We start from the raw sequence: 26,683 nt of genomic DNA, 5'->3' as shown, positions 1-26,683 counted from the left end.
TTTTTTTTTTGTTTTTCTCCAGTACCAGGAACCGAACTCACGACCTTGTGCTTGCCAGGCAGGTGCTTTTGCCGCTGAGCTAAATCCCCAGCCCCCACACTTAATTTTAAAAAGTATGTTTTCACATTGACTTGAAAAGCAATCCTCATCGCATACTTTTGCTTGCATTGATGGAATTTCTTCCATTTTCTTAGTCAATCTTTTACCTGAAATAGGATAAGTGCTTAGTCTGTGTTTGTTATTGTTAATCTGAATACAGAAATGAGACCTAATTCAACTGATTTGCTTAGGACCTTACAGAAAGTAGCTAGAACCTTAATTCAACTCTTGTTTTTTTCCTTGGGCTTGAACTCATTTTATTATACTACATAATGAGACTGTGAGGCACAGAAAATATTCTGCACAGAAGCCCCTGGCACTGTTTCTCAGGGCTCTGTGGGCTGAACCACCACTTAGTGGTGCATGTCCTCTTGGGTATCTAAGGATGGGGTCAACATGGAAAAGGTCTCAAGATACAAGAGAAAGAAAGAGAGAGAGAGAGAGAGAGAGAGAGAGAGAGAGAGAGAGAGAGAGAGAGAAAAGAAACAAAGAAAAAAAAGAAAGAGAGAAAAGTTACTTGCTTTTTGTTGAAAAATTATTTTTGCATTTTACTGGGTGTGTAATTATTAAATAATTTGGGGTTTCTATAAGTACACATACACACATATCCACATATAAATATACATGCACATAGGTACATGTATATTATTTTTAGATTCAGATCCTCTAAAGAACTAACCTACATTCATTCATTTGGTTTCCATATCCTTTTATTTGGTTTTGTTTTTTGTTTGTTTTTTTTTTTGTTTTTGTTTTAAGAGTCTCACTATGTAGGCCAGGTTGGCCTTGAACTCACAGTGATTCTCCTGCCTCAACCTCCTGAGTGCTGGGATTATAGGTGTGTGCCACCATCACACCTAGCTTCCATATTTTCTTGATACTACATTCATCCAAATAAAGAAATTGAATTCTTCTCCAAGTAATACAAACTTCCATAATCTACTCTGATTACAACCAATCTATCGAAATCTATATATTATATAATTTTACCATGTGATAAGGCAAGCTTTCTCTTGACATTAACAAGAAATATATTTCTTAGCTGCAAAAACAATTAGCATAAAATGTTCATTAGTGGCTTACTTTACACCAGGCTCTACAATACAGTGAATACTTGGGGATTGTTTGTTTTTTGTTTGTTTTTCACTGTTTCAAAATTACTAGTTTGCTGAATTATGGTGAAGTGAAAGTCCATCTTCCCTCCAGCAAAGCATATAATCCTTATTTTGGCTTCTTCTCTTCTGATGACTAAATTGGAAATTTTTCAAAGCTGTAATTCAAAGCCATAGGTGACCTTAAAGAAATGATTTTTTATATGCTACCTTTTATTTTAAGGTAACTTTTCAAATGTGGACCATGCATTCCATTATGTTTAGCTGTCAAGCACGGCCTTCATTTGCATTTCTTCTCACTGCTATAATTTTGAGAACTGGCAGGTGACCAAAGCAGAAAAAATGTGCATCTACCATCTAGAGTGCAAGGTAGGCTTTTTTATTATAATTAAGTAGCACAGATATTCACGATCAGATCCAGGTCAGAGGAGCAGAACATCACAGACAAGGACTCAAATGTACAAAGAATAGAAAAATTCCTTCCTTAAAGGTTTTTTTTTAAATAGTAATAGCTATAATCTTTCAGTTTTTTTAATAAAACGTTTAAAATAGCTCATCTGTTCATTTTAAAATGTGCATGCTTGGTGTGTTTGTCGTGTGCATTTAAACCAGGGCTTAAAGTCTCACTCGAATTTTTTATTCCACCTTTTTTCCAACTTCCCTTTTCTGTCCCTGATGGATGAAAGCAATGTGACAATTATAACGATGGTGGATTTTTTTTACTGTTGAGTTTACATGACACCAACATTATTTGTGTAACAGTCATGAGTTTACTAGTTAATCCAAAGAGGAGGTGTGATGTGTAGATGTAGGCAATTGCAACAGAATACCCATCCTGTCGTTAAGTGGTAACTATAATTCCATGGGACAACTGCCACTCTGCTTGGCAGACAGATTACTGTATAGTTTCTTTTTCATTAGTACATGTTTGCAGTACATAGTGGTTATGTTTATCGTGGGAGCTTTGTACATGTATCTAACACATCTAAATTTTTTGTTCCCCTCTCCTCCCCTCCCTCCCTACTCCCACAGATTCATCTTCTCTCCATTTGCAAAATCTGTACTTCCATTTTTTCTTCAAATTTTTAAAATCCCTTTCCCCTTCCCTCACCCTGCCTCCATTTCTTGTTCTCCTTCCCATTTGAAAAAGACTTTCCTACTTATTATCTATCTTTTTTTGCTCCTTATACTTTGGGTTTCTCATATTAGAAAACAATGTGATAATTAAACTCCTGTGTGTGTCAGGCGTGATGGCGCATGCCTGTAATTTAAGCACGCAGGAGGCTGAGGCAGGAGGATCACTGTGAGTTTGAGTCCAGCCTGGGCTTTGTAGCAAGTTCAAAAATGGCCTTTACTACATAGAGAGACCTTGTCTCAACATAAAAAATAAAAATAAAGATAAAAACAAACGTGTGCATGATGTATTTCACTTAAAATTATGATCTCCAGGTGCATCCATTTTCCTTAAAATGTCTCCACTTGCATCCTCTATAGCTTATTAGCTTGCTCTCTTTCTAGCCAATCAATTTAAATTTGTTACTTCACTGCTTTTCTCTTCTCTTTCTTTTTTTTTTTTTTTTTTTTTTTGTGGTACTGGGGATCGAACTCATGACCTGAGGCTTGCTAGGCAGGCCCTGTGCCACTGAGCTATATCCCCAGCCCTCCTCTTCTCTTTCAACCACTGTAGCACATTGTCTATGTCTTCTCAGTCACCTCACTCACTTTTCTCCTTTGATAATTTCCTAACTGATATGGAAACCAAGCATTCAGCCCCTCTCTTCTTTGACCACCCTCTCCCACTAACCATCTACATAAATACTCAGTTTTACATTGGCATCTCTCATCACGTTGGGAGGCATATATTCTACCTTTTGTTTGACAGTTTAACTTAGTTATATAATAATGTCTGAAGCTTAACCTGACCAAACCTCAACTCCTTATTCATTACTGTAAACTGGCTTCATTGCTGTTTTATCTTTCTCAGTAAATCACTACCACCCAGCTGTGTAAGAGGAGAAAATGTAGTTGTCTTCAAATATTCTCATGTCTTTATTCTCTTCCCACATTGTAAAATTCCATTGATTTTTTTAAAAAAAACATATTTGTACTAGTTAGCTTTCCTGTTGCTGGAACAAAATGCCCGACACTACAACTTAAAGCAGGAGAGGTTTATTTTGGCTCATGGTTTCAGAGGTTTCAGTCCATGGTTAGCTGACTCAAGGCAGGGACATCAAGGCAGAACATTACAGTGGAGCAGAGCTGCTCCCTTCATACCAGTTGGGAAGCAAAACAGATTGGAAAGAACCAGAGAGGAAGAGGCCAGATGCCAAACAGAGGTCCTAGGGTCACTCCTTGATGATCTACCTTCTCCAACTAGGCCTTACCTTCTAATAGCCTATTCAGCTATGAACTCATGAATGGGTTACCCACTCATGGAGTTTGTGCCCTCACGATCCAATTCTCTCTCCAAGGGTCTCTTAACCCAGTCACATTAACAATCAGCATTAACTGGCACAACACACTATTATGTCACCACTATCTCTTGCATGTCCCCCAGTTTCCTCAGTTATCCCCCAACATCCTCACACTACTAGGATACTAGAAGAACTTTTAACAAATATACAGGATATGATGTCTCTATTCTTTCCACAACTTTTAATCATTTTCCATAATACTGCAGATAAACTTAAAGCTCCTGACTTTGATCTGAACGTTTGACTCCTGACTACCTCTTAGGCCTCGTCCTCTCTCCAGTTTTCCCATTGAGCTACTACCTCATTGATGTTTCCTCTTCCTGAGCCTCTACTAGCTAATTTCTACTTCCAGATATTCTTGGCATATGTCTCCCCCAAGTCTTCTTACCTATTTTTAATCATTCAGCCCTCAGTTCAAATATCACATTCCCCATACGTCTCTATCATTTAAGGTCATTTCGTCTTCATCATAGATATTTTCCTGCTTGTAGTACCCCTCAACCACAAAGAACACTTAGGAGTTTGTGGATTTTGTTCTTTGCTGTAATCTCAGAATCTAGAGCAGCCTTTGGCTTATGGGAGATATTCAATAAATATTGTGAAGGATGAATGAATAAATGAATGAATGATTACATTCACATTTCTTTGTCATCAATTATGTGTATTTGCCGGGCTAGCTGGAGTTTTAGAACCCATTCATACTTAATCATTTCCTGTATCTTCACCACTTCATTTTCACAGCTTCATACCACTGTATCAGATAAATTTTGTTCAAATAACTTTATCTTTTCAAGTGTATATTCAGCTGATGACAGTACTACACAAAGGCTGGTCCACAGGGGAGTGCTGATCTGTGAACTGTTTTTAGTAGTAACAAAATAAATATAGATCCTAGAAAAAAATGATGTAGAGAAATATTTATGTAAAGGCACATTTTAAGTCTGTTTAATAGACATATTAATGAAAATATTTCAATTTTTTATCCTATCCTCAGTGGATGGACATTTGAGTTGCTTCCACAATTTAGATATCACTTTATTGAAAGGAACAGTTCATGATTAATTATTTGACCAATCCTGCATGTTTATATATGTTTTCCTGAGAAACCACTCTGAAGTTGTCAATATGTGATACAACAACCATTGTTAATTCCCTGTCACCTTGTCTGTAATTCAGTATTGCTTGTACTATTCTTGTACTACTTGGTAAATAGTTGTCTGTTTGTTATAAATATGTTTTTATTCTTTTGCTTTTAAAATAAAAAATAACAATAAATAAATAAATTTTATTAATATAAAATATAGTTTTATACTTAATGAAAACATCAGTGCTTATATCTAACCTTATATTTAAATGTAAGGTTATATTTAAATATTTAACCCTTTTATTTAAATATTTAAATGTCAGTTTATCACTAGTAAAAACATCAGTGCTTATAGTTTTATATCTTTATTTTATTTTTTAAATATTTTATTTTTATTGTATCTCACAAACATACTGACTGCAATACTGGAGATATTTTGAAAAACTCATTTCAGCACAGTTTTGAGATGCACCAATCTAAATTATCCCTCTATAGAATAATATGATAACACTGACTTATTTAATAATATTAGCATGGATTAGGAGTAGACCCAAATTTATCTCATAAAAAATAGTGATTTTTAATACAAAACAAGAGATTGTGTGTGCAAAATATATTCAATACAAGTTCTGGGATTTTAAAAAATGGAGGGGTAAAAAATGGGGAAAATATCTTTAAATATAGTCTTTCTTACTCCAAATATTGTCCTCTAATAATAAAGCCTATTTGAAAGCACAGAGTAACTAGCACCAGTGCTAATAATAATCCTACTATCCATACCTTGTTTGGTAAGAGCTGAGCAGGGAACAACAAAGACAAGATTGTAAGGAAATGTCAAATACTTAAGTCTTCTAGCCCAGACCCGGTCAAATGTAGCCTCTAAATTGTTCATCAACACAATTCCCCAGTTTCATCTTGCTTAAACCTTAAGTAAACTAATTGAGAAAAGCAAAGAAAGTCCAATGATAGAGGAATTCTTTTGGCAGTGATAACAAGGAGTCCCTAGTATTCCTTTTCTAAGGGACACAAATCTTGGCCACACACAGGTGCTTCTGTCCTCTTGGTCTTATTAGTCCCTGGACTTTCATCTATGTCTGGTAATGGTGACTGAGAAGAAGCGATGATCACTATAGATATGTGTGTACCTCCTGCCAGCAATTATCCCAATATCCTTCCACATGACCTGAACATACTTCGCAAAGGCCACCAAAAAGCCCCAAGTGTAATCACTCTTGGTCACTATCAATTTGGGCTGGATTTGATTCAGTGACTTAGAGGTGAAAGGCTCCATATTCAATTACCAGGGCCCCAGCTTCCTCAATTAATCAAAGGATGACATAATGAGTCTACTATGACACTTCAAAGAAAGACCAGATCCAATCAATACAACCAGCTTCCTAACCATAAAAAGAAACGTTATAAATATTCTTTATTTAAATCCAAGCACCAATGTTCTGTGGCACTCAATTGAATTTGTTTAGAATGTGCTTTATCTAGAATTGCATTACCAGAAAGTTGAACACAGTCAAGATGACAATCAAACTATATTTTGAGTGCCTATCATAGGCTTCTTCAGAGAAAACCAAATGCTTTTTGCCTTTATTATGCCATTTATCCTGTGGAGTTTAGTGTTTACATAATTTGTGAAGGGATTCATGTGGTCAAAAGGAGTTCTAGAAAAAAGTAGAACAACCACAATGGCACAGCTGAACTGCTAACTGTGTGCGGGTCTCCTATCTGTCATGGTATCGGGAAGTCCTAATGGAGTCAAAGAAAAAGTGGCATCTGAAAGATCATAAAGGAAGAAACAATGAGGTTACAAATCACTAGCAGCAAGTGACCATGAACAGCCAAGGAAATAAAATGTTTCTAGTGTCAAAGTGGCAGCCATATAAACCCGGAGGAAACTACTGGAAAAGTCAAAAGCCAGCTAATCCAATCTGAACTTTTACTAATGCTATCAACATTCATAAAGTCTTTAAAGAGTTCAAAGTTTAACCTTATGTCTGAAAATCAAGGATAAAGTCAAAGAGAACAATACACCTCCCTTCATCTCTGTGTCAAAATAAGAAACCGCCTTCTACCTGCCAGGTGAAGATTATTTATATAATGATTTATATTTAAAAAATTGTCCTGGCTTTTTGTGTAAAGGATGTAAAAGAAAGTTCAAGTTGTCTTATTCATTAAAGAGTTTAAGTTAGAGACTTCTGAAAGATATTGAAATCCTTTACTTTGGTGGTTTTTGGCACCTTTCTTTCCTTTTTAATATGTTTCCATTGATCTTATCTTTTTCATTTTTTATATCAGCTGTCAGGCACCACCCTGGGCTGGTCATCATGATGCCAGAATCCTTGTCAGAAGCTTGTTCCTTTGAATTCAACCCCTTGGGTGCTAAAACCTAGTTAGTCACTGTATTGCCCTTCAGTCTTGCAGGTGTCATCTGATTAATATCCAGGAAAACTAAAGAGCAATTCTTATTCTAATATATAATATCTCCAATTATTTTCAGATTCCTCCCCCCTGATAACATTTGGAGTGTTTGTTAATGCACTGAAAACATGTTGCCTGAGTTGCCATTTGGGCAGAAGTATGACAAGCTGGTTAGACCATGCCAAGAAGAAAAATGGTGGCTGCTACAGTGAGCCCCATGTAGAAGACACAAAATTTTTCTTCACCCTTCTCCCCTTCTTCATTTTTCAAATCCTATACAGAACATGTGTTATGCAGGTAAGGAATGGCATCAAATACCATCCCCAAACAGTAAAGTAATCGCCTGCTAATTTTATAAGTAGATCCTACCTTCCACCCAAACACACACTCCACAAAGGCTTCTTATCCTTACAGGCTCTGATTTTAAAAACCAAGCAGAGTCAGGCAGAGATACAACTGAGGGGACCCCTGGACAGGTTCTGCTTTTGTAGGATTGTAGACGTCTGATGGTAGACATCCATAATATTTCAGAATGCACCATTATAAGCAGAGAACAGTATGTGAAAATACTAGATCTACAGGCAGTTACCAACCCATCTTTTAGCCAAAGGTGCTGCTTTCCTCCTTCATTAAATCTTTGAAAAGTGGTACTAACAAGTAGCTCAACTGCCTGATTTGAGTAACACCTCCACCATATAGTTAGATATAAGTACTAATGAGCAAGTGATTGTCTCCCACCCACTCTGTTAATTCCTTGGGGAATCAGGCTTATGCTGAGCTCAAAGTATCTCTTATGGACATATATGATTTTTAACTGCTTTAATGTAACTATGGTCAAAATATAAGCTATTTATATGAAAAAATAGATGTTTATGAAAGGCTTTGAACAAACTTGGGACTTTCTTCATGGCTAACTCCCAACTTGGAATTTAGAAGGCTAGTGAGTGAGCTCAGTCATCATAGAATAAAAAAGCTGCAAAAAATTTAAGGGTTAACTTAGTAACAACTTCATTTGTTAAAGAGTGAGAGGGCTCATAATAATTGATTTTTGAGGGGAGTGGGATGGCAAGTCACAGTTAATAGTAGTGAAAGGAAAAACAGTACAGGCCCTCTAACTCTCAGAACAATGACTGCTCTTGTGCTCTTGTGTAGCACACTATTGCCTCCAGCCCAAATTCAGCCCATGGCTTACTTCTGTATATCTGCAAGCTAAAAAGGACTGTATATTTTTAGGTAGTTGGAAAAAAATCAAAAGAATATTTTATGGCACATGAAAATTATATGCAATTTAAATTTCAGTACCCATAAATAAAGTTTTATCTAAACATTGCCACATTCGTTGAGTTGGTAGATCTTTTTACATTTATGCACAAATACAGCAGAATTGAACAACTGCCAAAGAACCCACATGTGGACAGACTTACCATCTGGTCCTTCATTGAAAATGTTGCTGACCCTTGGTCTAAACAATGCAAGAGAACTAGCCTGATTCAGGAGATCCAGCCTTCTCCCTCTTCTAATAGGAGCAGGCACAAAAGCAGAATACAGTATAAATATTACCCATACATCTGAGCATTAATATAATAAAACCATCTTCTAATGGAAAAGTTAATGGGTACAAAACTACCGTGATCCTTAACTTGCCTCAAAACCTTCATTGCAAATTGCACAAGTTACTAATTCCTTATCTTTCTAATGCAGTAATAAGTAGTCATTCTTTCTTCTAAGTTTGAACTTTCTCTGTAAATTATGGTGTTTTTCATTTGAATGAAATGCAAAAATTCTGTAAAACTATTTTTTTGCGCATTTTACCAGATCCAGTTATCCAGTATATTGCACGGAACAAACACTAATATTCATTGACCACCTATTATGTGTCCTAGCTTCTAAAAGACAGCTTGTTAGCATCTAACTTAATCCCCACAGCCAGCCTACTGATATTAGTAAAATAAATCTGAGGCTCAGTGACAATAGATAACATATAACTTGTTAGTGTATAGCAGAACAGTTATCCTAACTTAGGGATGGATTCAAAGCTCTTGTTTTGCTATTATGCACAATGTCTCACTGGTACTGGGTTAAAAATCCCCAATACAAATGACATAGGTTCCAAAATTATATACAGTACTCTTATGCTAGAAACTTCAAAGCAAATGTTAGATCATACTTTTCCAGGGAGTCAGAGGAAATGTCCACTAGAACAGGCTGAGGCTAGATTTTGCCTCCAGAAAAATAATCACCAGTACAAAGGCAATAAAAGTACTAAGAATAAAGCATCATAAAATTCCATATTTTAAATTTAGTAGCCATTATTGACCTTCAATTCCAAGGCATACATTTAAAATATGTTGATATTAAGGTCGATGGGGTTGTCATTTGACATTACTGGCCACTCAAAAGTGAAAATGAATCTCTATTGACAGCAATTATTTCTTAATCCTCAGAGGCTTGTATGAAATAAAAGTATTTAAAATTTTAAGAGGGGATGATTTCAGAACTTGAGGCGGAAACAGAAATGATTTCAAGCTTTCAAGACACTGGAGCCTTTTTGTAGATTAGGCAATATATTAATATTGCTTCACTAAAGATTAATAGTACATTTGCCACATTATTAAGTTAACAGGTTTCTGTGTGTGATTCATGCTGATAATAACTTTATTCCTATTAACAATAATTCTCATTTGAAATCAGTAGCAGAAGCTTCCCAGTTGTGCTAGGAGCCTTTCAGTCTTCAAGTTGTTCTGGTGTCAACACTTTAAAAAAAAAAATACATCATTCATTTCCCTCTGATGGGGAGATATGTGCTTAATAATTTTATTGAAGTAGCACAGAACTAGCTAATATTCCCTTCACTGTGGCTATCTACTCAACTAAAACAATTCTTGTTTATTAGCCTTAGGACAAATTAAAATTGGGAGATAAATTATCACCAGGACAAATCTTATGTAGATTTTAAAAAATGATTAGTAAAATGGTCGTCCTATTCCATGCCTGGGAAGTTAACAATAGACTCATTTTACAATTCATGAACTTTGAATAGCAGACCTAACCCTGTGATTCTGATTTTCCTTCCACCCTTCAAAGTGTCCCATTGATTAGAGATGCAAGGAATTCATAAAGGCTTCAAATCAAAAGTTATGATTTGATGTTTAAGCAGGACTGCTCCCCCAGGCTTAATAAGTGTAATTCTTGCACTGTAAGGAAAATAGTATGGACAATTCACTCCACAAAGACAGACATGGTTGGCCAAACGAGAGAGGAAAACTCCCTGCCATTCAATAGCTTTGTGTGTCACTAGGAATTAAAGATATAGATGCTCAACCAGGCAGGATAGTACATGCCTGCAATCTCAGTACTACGGGTGATCAAGTCAGAAGGATCATAATTCAAGCACAACTTGAGCAATTTAGTGGCTTAGCAAAACTATTTCAAAATAAAAAAATAAAAGGGCTGGAGATGTAGCTCAGTGTAAGAGGCCCTAGATTTCCCAGTAATGCTCCCCACTACAAAAAAAAAATATCTGCTGTTGATACAGCAAGCAAGTTCATTGAGAAAGGCACTCACATGAAAACCAAAAAGGCAGGAACAAACAAAACTTTATTGGAGCCGACTGATGGACAATCTCTAACAAGGAGCCAGAAAAGATGTCCACGCCTATCTGAGTCTCACCTTCAGTTTCGGTACATTTTAGGTTTCCATAGTAAGCATGACTTCATTTTTGGGACTCTCACAAGAATGTCACACAATTATCACAAAGTTTACTTCTCCCAGAAGGTCAGACAACCAAATTCCAAATGACAATTGCGGTTTAACTTTTAGCCCGCTTCCCAATTTGTCCTGTTTGTTCTGTTCCCGTTTCATGACTCTTCTGTGCTCTGAGTTGATAACTAACCGAGGTGACTGGGGTGAACTGTAGCTTAAGTGAACTTTAAGTGACTTCCCTTAATATGGAGTTAAAAACAGCAAATGGAGTCTCTCTTGTCTTATCACTATGAACTAATGACGTCAATGATAATGGGATGATTGTATCAAAACTCATGAATTAGAATTTTCTTATCTGTTGTTTGATCTTTTATGCAGACCTTTTCCATGGAGCTCCCTTTGTAACCCACTCACACCACACAGTTAGTTTACAGTCAGCCACAAACACAGCAAGGTTTTACCTCTCTTTTTCTCAATTTGGCTCACATTCAAAGCAAGGCCAATCCAGGGATCCCAGAAAGACAGTCTATGACAAGTACTGTATATCTATATTGCTCCACCCTCTTAGGAAAAAGTAGTGTTCCTACCTATTTTACTACCAAACTAGATGTTATTTAAAAGATCTATTCTAGTTCTCATTTTATTCTAACAGGGTGAAAATAGGCATCTTTATTATATTTCCATTCTTTTCTGCTTTAATGTTCATGAAATCATTTTGCTTACATGAGAAGTGATTTGATTTGTGTCATCCTAAGCATAAAAGTCCACTAATACTCTTCAAGGGAAAATTAAGATAAACTAAATGACAAGAATCCTCCATAGGGAAATAGTAGTATTGTCAGTACACTAAACAGGGCTCTTATTGTTAAAGACCCTTTATCAACTCAAAATTGTGACCTTGAATAACTGGGCAACATCCCGCTTCTCTCTGTCACAGGGTACACACAAGGGACAGTGCATCTAACAGAGTGTACGTACTTCAAAGTTAAACCACTGTCTTTGATTGTGTGGCTGCTTCCTCCCCTGAATGCAGATTCCTTCAGGATATTATCTGCAAACCATGAATTCCAACCTCAATTTGGATGGATTTCTTCTGCCAATTGCAGTAATGAATGCCATCAGCATCCTGCCATTATTAATTCTGGTTCCTTTTATGGAGTGCTTCAGCACTTGCCTGTTTCCCTGGAAGAGAGATGGACCATTCCAGTCAGCATGTATTAGTAAGTACAAGTTACCATTTCAAGTGAGTTGCTTGCAACTTTTTCTAAAAAAAAAAAAAAAGAAAGAAAAAGAAAAACACTCGACTAAGATCTGAGTAGGGTTAGACTTTTCACTTATTGGATAGAAGGTGAACTTCTGAGTGATAACATCCAGCTTCCCAAATCTCTACCCAGACAAAAAGATCTCATCTTCTAATGAACCTTTTATGCCTCCAAAGAAGTCATATCTAATATAAAGAAAGGGTAAAATTTCCAGCACCACTACATGGTCTGTCCTTCCGTACACCAATCCTTACTCCCAAATCAACAATGAATAGGTTCATTAAAATGAACACAAGCCAGGTGTGGTGGTGCATACCCGTAAAATCCCAGTAATCTGGGAAATTGAGGCAGGAAGATTGCAAGTTAAGCCCAACATGGGCAACGTAGCATCTTAGCAAGGACTTGTCTCAAAAATTGAACAAAGCTATGGAAAAAAGGATAGTGTTGTAGCTCAGAGTAAATGCACTAAGTTTAACCTCCAGAACTGGAAAAAAAATGAACACAGAATAAATCCCAAGATACAATTTTAATGTCTGAACCAGTAACAAAATTTACTTTAAAGAAGTATTATGAAACTCAAGGTACAGCTTAGTGGTAAAGCACTTGCCTAGCGTACATGTGGTCCTGGGTTCAATCTTTAGCACTACAAAAAAGTATTGCAATTCAAAATTTCAGTATGGTACTTCCTTCAAATAATAAAGTGTTCAATAACTTCCCAGCATTTTAAAAACTGAAACAATTTATGATGTGTTACTTAGGACACAATCAACAAACCATAACATAAAATAGCTCTAACTGAAATGGGAGAGAAGGAACCTAACTACCTTCTGATCACACTGCCCTCCACCCAGCTGTGTTCTCTGTGACACTGTCATAGAACAAAAGGACAAATTTTGGTACAGAAAACCAGAATCAGGGACTTAGGTCTTGGATCCTGCTTTGCCACTCAACTTTTACTGGGTCACTTTGAGAAAAAAAAAAGTACTTAATCCTCTTGTCAATAATTTATGTACTTTCTCTTACTCCGCAGTGAATAACCTAGATAAATCTTGGATCTTTTTGTGGTGTAAGAGTTTTGAAAGCACTTAGGTTGACATCAGTGTCCATAACATAGTCTTGACCTCAGTGAAAGCTCTATAAATGTTAGCCGTTAGCCGTTGTTATGAGTCATCATTTTCAAGGCACGTATCTAATTGTTTGTTGGGCATAAGCAGAAAGCAAAGCGAGTTTGAAATGTAGAAGGCATTATACAATGGTAACCTACCAGCTTGCCTTCTCACTGAGAAATAATCCCATTGAAATAGTCAAGGTCAGGCATGCACAAGAGTCTCTTCTGGTTAATCTGTTCTTCTGCCCTTCTTTTAAAACACTATCTGCATGGAGAGAATATGTAATCCTCTAGTTACACATACTTCTTACCATTTCTTGGATTATATAAGCTATGCTTTAATGTATGTTTCCTGATGTTTATCACCAGCATCAACAAGATTATTTTAGATCACACCATAAATAGGGTTTTTCTTTGTGGGGGGGCTAGAACTCAAAGCACCTAAATTCACTTTAATTTATTTCATTATCTTTAAATATAGAGGTCTGTATTATATAACATTTAAATTTTATTTTTTATCCAGTAACTTCATTTATATTTGTTGTAATAGGGATTAGCAGACTATAAATCCCAAGAGGTTTTGACAATCCCAAAATTTTAAAAAAGTGATTTTTTTTTTTCTGCCTGACTGTGTAGAAATTTTAAAATCAGTAAGTCTACAGTGAATACTTGACATTGTCTTGGGCACTTTTAAGATAAAAAAGAAAAGTAAAACATTGTATGTATATACCCTCAGCAACTTCACTATGGAAACAGAATGAAGGCAAGACAAATTGGGGATATATTTATTTTGTAAACTGTGAAAAATCCTCACAGTCTTGTACAACACCATAAAAGTCTGATCTGAGTCTGATCTTCCAAACTATGACAATTACTAAAAAATTTAAAAATCTGGACTACTTTTGAAAAATGTACTATATAACATGACTACAAAAATCCTTCCTGAAAATAAGAAGTTCTAAATTCACTTTAAATTTGAGGGACTTTCTTTTAGAGTTTTCCTCTTGTCATATTTAAAATCATACCTATTCTTAAAGAAAGATGTGGTTTTTTTACTGGGTAGAATTAGAATTATTTAGTATACTATTTGATGTTATTGATGAACTAAATATTCCCCTTCAAAATTAGTAACAAGATCTATTGCACAGAAAAAAATTTAAAAATTAGATTCACTTCAAAAGGAATTAAGCTGTGTCCACAGGGTGCAAAACTCTGAATTCCGTTGTTTCTAAATTATACTCTATTCATTCATTCATTTGCATACTTGTTCATTTATTTGCATAATATTTTGCTATGGGACTATAAAAGTGTGATGATATGCATCACTTAAGATAGATGTTTGCTTAAGTTTTCCATACTCTTGTTATGATTATGGAAGATTAATAAGTTTTATCAAGACATGAAAGTATAAACCTAGGCTACTTTTTGATGCTAATTTACAAATTGAATGTCTAATATTAAAATCTCATCTGAACTCAAGTATGTGAAAATGTGGGTAAAGTATATAAGTATACAAATTATGAAAGAACATATATTTATGACTTCTTAGTTTGAACCTTGTTATGGTTTATGTCTGCATGTCCCCCCAAATCCTCATGCAGTCATGGGATGGGCTTTTAGAGTTTACGATTGATCCATGGTCCATGCTAGGATTATGGGAGTGAGAGCTACACCCGCCCTGGGGCAGATAGTTTGTTTATGTAAGGAAGGGAAAGAGGCTGCATGCCACCACTCCTCCCTTTTGCTCTTGCTGCTGTTGTTATCTTTACTACCATGAACTTTTGCCCTCTGCCATGTGCCACTCTGTATGGACTGAAACCTCCGCAGACTGTAAGCTAAATATACCTTTCCTTCCTTAATTTGGGTTGTCAGGTAATTTGTCCCAACAACTAGAGAAAAGTAACCAAGACAAACCTAGACATCCTCATAAAAATATTACATTTAACCTCATGGTAAACCATTATTTAATAAACCAAGAGTCAAAAAGTAGTGTCATTTGAACTCAGTTGTTCTAATTTTAAGGCCATCATATTATCATTGCTATTATTACTACCATCGTTGTTACCGTCATCCTATCCACCAGCTATTCATAGCTAAGGCACTGCGGAAGTTAAATTACCAGTGTTAATTTGAAATGATTACTACTATTTCTGATGAGCACTATGATGTGAATTTAAAGCTCTTTTTGCCCACACAATGGGGAGCCCCTCCTTATCTCTCTCACATCCTCCCATATTTAGTCACCCTCATTCCAGGGACTGTCACCTCTTCAGAGATGGTCAAGACATTGCCAATCACTAATGTTTGACACGCAAGCTTACAGCCCAAACCGAGCCTAAGCAGTGGGGAAATCTCACCTAGTTGGTCAAACCAGAAATGTCATAAAAGAAAAATAAAACCTATTTTCTTTATCTAACTCATAAACAGTGCAGTGAAAAAGAACACAGTGATTGAAGCTATGACATTCTTGAGTTCATTATCTAATGAAATGAGCACATCAGAGGATTACCTATTTTTAACCCCCCACCAAATGAACACCGCTAAACATTTTAGGACTGTTAAAGGCAGACTTGATCTACTCTGCATATTTTGTCCAGATTATATTTTCCTAACATTACATTTGTGTAAATTTACCCATTTAAAAGTCAACCTTAATTCCTTAAAAATATACAATTAGTGATATCATTGTGATTTATCCTCCATTATAATTGGTCATATTTCATTTTGGCCTTTTCCAGTTCAAAAATGTTTACACCGTAAGCATTTCTTTCCTTAGCAATAATTAAAATCCTGCAGCATGCAGCATTTAGTAGAGCTGACACACACAAGTATTAATCTGACTAAAATTAGCCTAATTAAGATTGCTATTCATTCTTAAAGAAGAAATACACAACGCAGTAAGTAACAATTATCTTGGCTTTAAATATCATTTAAACTGAAATGCAGATGATGTATATTCAAATGTCTGTATGACTTTCTTCTTTAAAGTAACCTGAAAATGTAAATTATAACTAAAGGTATTTTATGATACACATTAGGCAAAATTTCTTTTTGCATAACCAGTATCATCTACTAGTTCTAATAACTGGCTGTCACATAAAGTTCCATTTTTGGTTGGAAGCAAAGTGACTGGCAAACTAAAAACTGACTCAAAGGTCCAGTTACTTTCATTGAAAGTAAGGTTATCTCATGAAAAATTATTTTAATACATTTTCAAACTTATAGTTTTTCCTGAGAAACATTATAGTAGTGTATATACCCACTACAAAATACTCAATAGAAGAAACTTTGAAATATTTAGTATAAAATAGCTGTTTATTTCAGTTTCCATTTAATTAAACCACATTAGTGTTCTCAGCTCTTAAAGTTAATATCAAATTGGAATTAAATTTGAGGTGAAGTAAATAATCTAGTATACCATCTGCATAATACTTGATCCTTAACAGAGATACAAGTGTGTATCTGGTTTCTATGTAAATGAGTTATCTTTTCAGAAATGTATTTCTGAAATATATTCAGAAATTAAAACACAAATGTTCCAGTGGTCTAAAGAAAAACAAAAATTAAATCACTCAGATCAAATACAGAAATACACCACTAATAGAGAAAAATAAAATTAAAATATATGCCATCTTTTTAAATTAATTGGTACATGTTAGATATAGATAATGACCACATTCATCGTAGGGAATTTGTAACTACCCGTGATATATCTTGATTTTATTTTTTCTTCCATTCCCCTCCCTTCCCTTCAACCTTCCCTTCTTTATTTATAAAAGCTTTGTTTCCATTTTTTCTTTTTTTCTTTTTCTTTTCCCTTCCATCCTTTCCCTCCTCCCCACTCCCTAGTACCCTTCCCACTTAAACATTTCTTCTTCCTATTTCACAATATCTGTTATATATTTTGGTCCTTATTTACACTTTCAGTTTCTCATAGCAGAGAAACCATGTAATATATGAACATTTGCACCTGATTTATTTCACTTAGGAGTATGTTCTCAGGTTCATCCATTTACCTGGAATGGCCTCAAGTTTATCTTTTATAGCTGATTAATACTCCACTGTATATAAAAAACACATCTTCTTTATCCATTTATCAGTTGATGGACACTTGGGCTGTTTCCAAGATTTAGCTATTACAAACTGTGCCATTATAAATACAGATGTGCATATACAACTGTGTCTGATGCTTTTAATTCTTTCAAAAAAATACCAAGAAGGGAAATACCTAGGTCAAATGAAATCTCTAGTCCTAGTTTTTTGAGGAATCGCCATACTGATTTCCATAGTAGTTGTACCAGTCTACACTCTCACCAACAGTGGGAAAGTGTTCCTTTCTCCCCACAACCCCCCAGCATTTTTTATTGGTTGATTTCTTGATAATAGCCATTCTTTATGGAGTGAGATAGATTCTCAGTGTTGTTTTAATTTGCATCTTTCAAATGACCAGTGATGTTGAATGTTCTTCATATATTTATTTGCTGTTTATACTTCTTCATCTGGGAAGTATCTATTCATTTCAGATGCCCATTTTTAGATTGGGTCTTTAAATTTGGGGGTGTGTGATATTTTTTAGTCCTTTATACATTTTAGATAATAGTGTTTTGTTTGAGGAATAGCTGGCAAAAAATTTTTCCCACTCTTGTGAGTTGTCTCTTCCCTCTCTTGGTGATTTCTTTTGCTATGCAAAAGCTTTTTTAAAAGATGACATACCAGTTGTTGATTCTTTGTAAAATTTCCTCTGTGATCAAAGTGTTGTTCATAAAGTTTTTGCCTATACCTATGTCTTCAAGAGTTCTATCTATTCTCTCTTCCAGCAGATTTAGTATTTGTTTTAATATTTAGATCTTTGATCCATTTTGACGTTAGTACACAGTGATAGAAATGGGTCTAGTTTTAGTGTTTGGCATGTGGAAAGCCAGTTTTTCCAGAACCATTTATCAAGGAGGCTTTCATCCAGTAAACATGTTGGGTCCCTTTGTCAAAGATAAGGTGACTGGATGTGTTTGTAGTTGTGTCTACATCTTCTGGTCTGTCCATTGATCCTCAGGGGTGTTTTTGTTTTTGTTTTTGTTCTTGTTTTTGTTTTTGTTTTTGTTTTTTGCTGGTACCATGCTCATTTTATCACAGCAGCTTTGTAGTATAATTTCTAGTCAGGGATTGTGATGCCTCCTGCCTTACCTTTGTTTCTCAGGATCGCCTTTGCTATTCTAGGTCTCTTCTGTTTCCAAATGAATTTTCAGATTGTTTTCTTCAGTTCTGTGAGGTACACTATTGGTATTTTGATCAGGATTGCATTAAATCTGTATGACAATTTGGGGAGTATGGTCATTTTCACTATTTTCACTTGGTTCTTCTTACCTAAGAGCAAGGGCTATCTTTCCATTCTCCAACAGCTTCCTCAATCTCCTTTATTAGTGTATTGTAGTTATCAGTTTAAAGGTCTTTTACTTCCTTTGTTAAATTGATTCCTAAGTATTTCTTTTATTTTTTGATGCTATTATGAAAGGTGTGTTTGACCATTTATTCTGATGCTGGCTGTCGATTTGTTTGTCATAGATGGATTTCATCAGAATGAGATAAATACTACCTATTTCAATTTTCTGTATGCTTTTTATCATGAATGAATGTTGGATTTTGTCAAAAGCTTTTCCTGCATCTATTGAGATGATCACATGTTTTTTTCCTTGGCTCTGTTGATATTTTGTATAACATTTATTGATTTGGGAATGTTGAACCATCCCTGCATCCCTGGAATGAATCCTACTTGGTCATGGTATATAATCTTCTCGATGATTTACTTCATTCTGTTTGCCAATATTTTATTGAACATTTTTTCATCTATGTTCATAAGGGAAATTGTCCTGCAGTTCTTTTTTTCAGTTGGATCTTTCTCTGGTTTTCATATCAGGGAAATTCTTGTTCCAGGAATGAGTTTGGGAGTATTCCTTCCCTTTCAATTTCATTCATTGAAGAGCAGTGGCATTAGATTTTCTCTAAATTTCTTGTACAATTCAGCAGTAAATCCATCAGGGCCTAAGCTTTTATTTGCTGGCTGATTTTTAACTATATTTTCAATTTCATTGACTGATATTTGTTTATTTACAATTTGTGTATATTCTTGATTCAGATTTGGTAATACATATGTATCTAGGAATCTGTCCATTTCTTCTGTGTTTCCCATCTTATTGAAGTACAGGTTCTCAAAGTAGACATTAATGATGTTCTGGATTTCTGCAGGATCTGTTGTCATTTCACCCTTTTCATTCTTAATTGCATGGACTTGAGTCCTTTTTTTCCCTTTTTTATAATAAGTAGGAAATATCTTCTCTAAATCCAGCAAATATATATTATAATAAAACCATAGCTGCTTCTATATAGTGGTACATGGACACCAATTTTTCCACATAGTTTTCTAGAATAGAAAATTTTTCAAAAGCATGGATCCCAAAGGAACTTCTCAAGGACTCAAAAGGCTTTCATACTTCCGATTATGAGCTTACATATCACACACTTATACATCAGGCTACCCATAGAAATGTCACAGTTTTCAAGTGAACAAATTTAGCCAATATTTATAGAATTTTAATATATCCATTTCTAATACTATATATTGCTTCAAGATAAAATTGCAGATGAAACCTCAATGTCTGAAAGAATTCTGACTTTCCTTTCATTGTGTTCTAATTTAGAAAATTATTACTTAGTAGGATAATGGAATGAACTATAGGAGCTTCAAGGTTCATGAATTGGTAAAGACATAGCCAATACTGAAATATTTATTATTTATCTGAATATAATCTCCTATTTGGTACCATGCTGTTTTATCTTCTAAATACATGTCTGTAAGAGGTTTAAAATGTGGGCATTCTTTAAACTATTCTCTGCTTTCAGTGTGGTGTGATTTTATATGTTATAAATTTAAAAATTAAGTGGATTAAATTTTTAGTTGAAATCAAATTTCCTTTGAATTTTTAGGAAGTCGTTTCTCATTGGCACCAGAGTGCAAAAGGAAATAAAAAGCAAGCATATATCCTTCATGTACCATATGCTTTGCCCTCAAATATCTAGGTAAATAGGTGCTATGGCTTCAAATTTTTGTTCACTCCAAAATTCAGGTTGAACCTTAATCCCTAATAGTATATTTTTGGGAAGCATGGCCTTTGGGAGGTGATTAGCTTCTGAATGGGATTAGATGATTTCATTAAGAGGCTTGATGGAGAGAGTTCATTGTTTATGACCTTCATTTTCTCCTCTGCAAGGCTATAACTTTCCTCCAATTTGGAGGATGCAGTGTCCAAGCAGCTGTCTTGGAAGCAAAAAGAATAACTTTCACCAACCAACTGAACCTTCCAAACTTGAACTTCCCAACATGCAGAAGTGTGAGAAAGTAAACTCCTGTTTTTTTATAAATTAGTTACATGTATTTTGTTTTATCAGCACAAACTGATGAAAAATAATGAGCTACATATATGTGTTTTGCTTGAAGTTATCTGACCCATCTTTCATTGGATTTTGCGACATTAAGTCTGATACTCTGCTTTACCACAGAGTAATCTAGGTCTATAGTCTAAATGCGGGTTCTGAGTCAGTTGTTTAGGTAACAGGGAAAGCCTGAGATTTTGCATGTCTAACGATCTCTCAGGTGATAATACACTACTGGACAGTCACACACTTTGAGTGTCAAAGACAGAAAAGAGGCCAAGACTGCTTTGTGCAGTTCATACATCTGTACAGGTAGTAGTAGCCCAAGTACAAGGTTAGAGCTAAAATTCAGAAACAAGAAGTAAAAGCTAATGACTAAACCAAATATCAATCATCCCAGTTCCCAGACCATATCTGGTCCACCACCTGTTTTTGTATCAACTGTAAGATAAAATACTTTTCATAGGTGAGCATTTGCAATTTGATGATAGAGAACATTAATTTTGAAATCCAATTGTAGTAAAATTGTATTGTCCCTCATGGGTATTATTTGAATTTGATTCATCAAGAAGTCATTTTTCTCTTATGAGTATCTGCATATTTTCAATTTTTCTTTTAGTTCACAAAATCTAAAAATTTATTATTGGCCCTTTACACAAAGCAAAAATTATAGTCTGGTATAAGATATTACCAAAAATGTTATAAACTTTTGTGGATAAAATAAAAACCTCTTACATAACACAGATGACAATCAAATGAGGAATACCTTAATAGAATTCAAATTATAACAGATGCTTCCCCTGTGGTGAGGATTAAGCCAAAGGCCTCATGCTAAACACATGCTCTACTACTGAACTACACCCCAAGCCCTTAGTTGCACGAGAATTTTTTAGAAGAATTTTTAAAACTAATTGGAGTTACTGTTGAGAAGTCCGTGCTCTTCTGATATGCCTTCCTATTTGTATGCCCTCTTTTCCTAACTAGCTGGGCCTCCTCTGTATCCATGATGTTCTGAAATTCCATGTTGCTGTGCCCTTGGTAAAGATCTTTTCCAACTATTATACTGTTGATCCAGAAGGACCCTTCAAATCAGAAGAAATAATCTACTATTTTTTAAAAATAATTCCCTCCCTTCTGTGTCCTCTGTATTTCCTTTTTGAACTCCTATTGATCAGATGTTGGACCTTCCTAACATAACCCAGTAGCTTTCTTAAATTTTTGTCTTCAATTGCCTATAATCGTGTGATGGTTTTTTATTTGGTTGTTGATTTGGCTTTTATTGTTGCTGCTACTTCTCCCTCTCTCTCCTTCTTTCTCTCTTTCCCTCCCTCCTTCCTTTCCTCCCTCCCCCTTTTGGTTATTGCTATAATTTCTTGGAGATGTCTTTGTCTTTATCCTCCAAGAAGTCCAGCAAGTTTTAAGTGACTGCAGCCATATTTGGTTTCCAAGCTTTCTTAACATTGCTTTTTCACAGAAACTTCATATTTTACAGATACAATCATTTATCTCATGTCTCTGAGGACATTAACTACAGATTATCACTATTTCCTATTTCTTTGTCTTTTTCATACTGGAAACTCTTCTCAAATGTTAGGTAGTCTTCATCTGTCTGTTCATCTAACAGAATAGTGTGACTGAGGACAACATGACTAAGAGAACATAATAATATTTCTGTGGCTGGTGTATCTATGGATATAGGTGGACCTTACTAAGAAGTTGGCTTCTTTGTAAAATCATTTGCAGGGAGCCAGCCCTACTATTATGAGGACTAATAATAAATGCATTATTCTTTTACAGGAGTCATTCATCTTACTGACAGCAGTCCTTCAATCTCCTAATCTCCTGTTTTGATTATATTCCCTAGTACTAAGAGTGAGGGGTGTGTGTGTGTGTGTGTGTGTGTGTGTGTGTGTGTGTGTGTGGTGAGGACTCACTATTCAGAACCCTAATTTTTATTTTTTTTTTTAATTTTTTGGTTTTTTGGTTTTTTCCAGTACCAGGAATCAACCTCATGACATCATGCTTGCCAGGCAGGCACTGTGCCACTGAGCTAAATCCCCAGCCCCCCTAATTTCTAATTTTTGTCTCTTCTCCATTTCTAGCCTTACCCTTTATCCTGAGCCCTGCTGGGACATACTATTCAATCAGAAAGACACTTAACCATGCACTCACCCTGATTAATCATGAATTGACACAAATAATTAAGAATTTTTGTCCTCTTTTTAAGGGTCAAAAAATCAAAATCCCCCAACACCTTATTCTCTTACTGAAAACATTTTAAAAATTAATCTAAATTCTGTAACCAATTTGAATAGTTCATTATCCTTCTAATTGTTTACTATAATATCAAAAGCAAAGCATACAGTAATTCAGCTATCCCTATGAGAAAGTAAAAAGGAGGCTAAATAACATAAGCTGCAAATTACAACTCGATCTCATTTTACCCCAGACTCTCCATCTTTAGCTAAATCCATCAACAAGGATTGCTGAACGTTTCCTTTCTGTTCTATTTCATGCCCATCCACCAGTTCTGAGTTAGTAACTAGTCTCTCCAAGTTGAAAAATCACAGTCATATTGTATGTATTCACTAATGTTCACTTTTCCATTCCTCAGTATTCTCTGTATTCTAAAAAGTCCATATTTTTATTGTCCTATTTTTGAAGATTTTTTTTTGTTTTCCTTGCTATAATTGTACTTTTTGGGCTCTCAATTTTTTCTTCTCTCTTATTTACTTCTGGAGATTTCTGTATTATATATTTACTTACTCCTCTTAGATCTTCAATATTTTCCATTTCTCTTGGCTCATCTCCTCTGCAAAGAAGCAGGAGAAACCTTCAATGTCTTATAAGACAGCTTCCTGTGATCTTTCTAACTTCTTAAAACAAATTTTTGTCTTTCTCTTTTCCTACACACCAAAGCTTTCTTCTTTCCTACATTACTTACACATACATACTATTCACTGGTACTTCAACCCCTTGCTCTCTGATATCACTATGGAGTTCTGTTGGATGTAAAGAGTAACTAATAATACATCCATCAATACAGTTGATATATCGTATGTTTCATTATCTCCTGTTTCTCAAAATGTTTAATTTTGTGATCACTTAGTCATGTCTGTGTGTTGCTTACTACAAATGCAGACACTTGTCTTGGCACCAAACAATTTTGGTTGCAATTCTCATGAAGTATCTAATCAACTCATTGAAATAGAAATGGTACAAATGAACACATTTCATTTCAAATTGTGGGAAGTATTGTGAAACAAATGGATATTATGAGGAGAATAATAGGCAGGATCTACTTTAAATTATACAGTGTATATCTAAAGAAGAAATAGGCATCAGGCAGGGAAAAAATGAAGGAAAAATGTTTCAGTTAATAGGAAGAGCACAACAAAGTCCCTAAAGTGGGAAAGAGTTTAAGATACTCAAGAAAGATAATGAACAGTAATATAGCTGAAACATGGTTGTCTTGATTACTTTCTCTCATGGCTGAGACAAAATATCAGACATTCAGAACTAAGGAAGGAAAGGTTTATTTAGCTCACAGTTTGTGGAAGTTTCAGTCCATACTTGGCTGGCTCCAAGGCAGAGTGGCACATGGCAGGGGGAACTGTTCATGGTGGAGGTAGATAGCAAAAACAAGGAGAGTGAAAGGGAGGAGAGGTGGAAAGAACAAGCCTCTTTCCCTTCCTTACATATGCAAACTATCCGCCCCAGGGTAGGTGTAGCTCTCACACCCATAATCCCAGCATTGGACCATGGATCAATCATAACCTCTAAAAGCCTCCCCCATGACTGCACATGCCTTTGGGGGGGACATCCAGACACAAACCATAACAATGGTCAAACAGGAGAATGTAGCAGGCAATTAGAATGAAGTGACCAGGACGGGATCACACAGGCCATAGTAAAGATTCTGGATTTCCTTTGAACCATATAGAGACCCACACAAGGAATTTAAACTGATGATTAATATTCAATCTGTGTTTACCCAGGGGCACTCTGACCGTTGGATGCTTAATAGCAAACAAAACTGGAAGCACTGTTTATTGTTATGACTATGACTTTTACCACAGGCTATGCTATTGCATATAGTCTGGATTACAAATTTGAGGACAATGTGGTTTATAATGATGAGAATGGCTATGGAGAGAAACAGGTGGGTTTATAATATATTTTGGAAACAAAATCTATAGACCTGCATGATATATTTGGAGATAAGGAGGAAAAAAAAGTGTCTCATTTCTCCAAATTTGAAGGAGATAGCAAAGCGGGAAAGAGAAGAATTAGAGGGAAAGAGAAGAATTAGAGGGAAAGATCAGAATTAGAGGGAAAGATCAAAAATCCGTTCTGCATGTCTTCCTTCTTGAAACCTTCCCTTAAACATCCACCACCCATTTCCTGGCATTCCTTTCAATAATTTTACTTCTTTTCTCTTGCTCCAAATGCAATTACATTTGACAGTATTGCTTAAACATTCTCTTCTCTTCCTTTCAAATCCTCTTTCAATTTCATCTGACCCTGAGCTCTCACTCTAAGTAGATGATTCATTAATCAACCTCTCATGATTCAACCAAACTCCTGAGCAGTGATTCATATTTTCAACTGTTTTATGAGAGATTCTATTTAGATGACCCATTTGAACCTCTAATTCTACCCAAGATTAAATTCATGTTGTCTCTATCTACACATGGATCTCATTTATATTGTTTTCACTTCATCTTTCTGATCACCCAGGCTCATATTAACAATGCTACTGGCTTTCTCCTGGAATGTTGCTTCAGTTGCTGTGTCTTTATCAGTGAACTCTACTGCATCTGACTATTCTACTTTCCTTACATCACACTGAAGTGGAATTTCTGATTGTAACTTAAGCCCCAATTATACTCTACCATTATTCTCATACCTTCCTATCTTCCTACCTCCAATGTCTTTTCTAGTCTACCAACCACCACATGATCTTGAGCATAATCATCCTAAATGTCAGTGCTAACCATTTTACTCATGTCTAAAATTTGAATGATTCTATTATCTTCAGAGTAATTTCCAAATTCCTTCAAAGTGTGTTATATGCCTCTTCTGATCTGACCCGAATCTATGCTCTCCCTGGATTGCCACATAACTTGAGCTTCTCACCCTTCAGGAAATTTGTCTGACACTTTCACAGCACTCTACCTTTGCTATACTACCAATTCTGCACTCACTTTTTCGCACCAAACCTTTCTTTACAGCATAAACTGATGTCTCTCACTTCTCCAACTAGAAATACATTTTTCTTTTTGCATTTCCCAATGAAATGTGAGTCTGCAAACTTGAGAACAGATATTCATCTTATCTCTTCCACCGTGGTTACCATACTGCCTAGCATATAACAGGAACAGAGTGAATATTAAACTGGATTGACATACGGGTACTTCTTATGGTTTGATAATAAATGTCTCCCAGAAGGCTTTTGTATCCAGAGGTGGGGCTTTTGGAAGTTTATTAGATCATGGGGACACTAAGTTCATCAATGGAATAATGCACTAAGGAGTTCATAGCTGAATGTGCTATTAGGAGGTGAGCAAGGCCTGTTTGGAGGAAGAAGGTAATGGGAGCATGACCTAGAAGATATGTCTTTGTCTCAGTCCTTTTCTGCTCTCTTTGCCCCTCCAATACGCTCTGCTTCCTGGCTACAGTGAAGTGGGAAGCTGTACTCCACCCTGCATTTCCACCGTGTTGTTCTGCCCTACAACTGGCCTAAAAACAATGGCTCCAGCCAACCACAGATGAACTTTATCTTAAGGGCAGATAACATGTGAAATTCATATTTGTATATGAGCTGTAGAGACAACCAAAATCTCTACTTCACTATAAATGGGCTATTACACAATTTAATTTAAAACAGCAAAAAATAAAAAATTCTTCAAAGTTTTTAAAGAAGAAAAACACTATGCATTTCTTGTGGATCTAGTAAAGAGCACTCTTTATAGATACATTTAAAT

General features: G+C 35.4%; 1 protein-coding gene across 1 annotated transcript in view; it reads left to right on the top strand.

The window, feature by feature from the left end:
• Positions 1-26,683, top strand: part of Slc15a5 (solute carrier family 15, member 5) — a 92,644-nt gene that overhangs the window by 22,490 nt on the left and 43,471 nt on the right. The window contains exons 4-5 of the mRNA XM_005379024.1: positions 7,279-7,496; positions 11,935-12,121. Of these exons, the coding sequence (XP_005379081.1) occupies positions 7,279-7,496; positions 11,935-12,121 (405 nt within the window). The remainder of the gene's footprint in view (positions 1-7,278; positions 7,497-11,934; positions 12,122-26,683) is intronic.

The sequence above is a fragment of the Chinchilla lanigera genome, unplaced genomic scaffold (genome assembly GCF_000276665.1).
Source record: "Chinchilla lanigera isolate Chin_1 unplaced genomic scaffold, ChiLan1.0 scaffold00012, whole genome shotgun sequence".
NCBI lineage: Eukaryota > Metazoa > Chordata > Mammalia > Rodentia > Chinchillidae > Chinchilla > Chinchilla lanigera.
The sequence above is the reverse complement of the archived record's forward strand: the minus strand, read 5'-3'. Positions and strand labels throughout refer to the sequence as shown.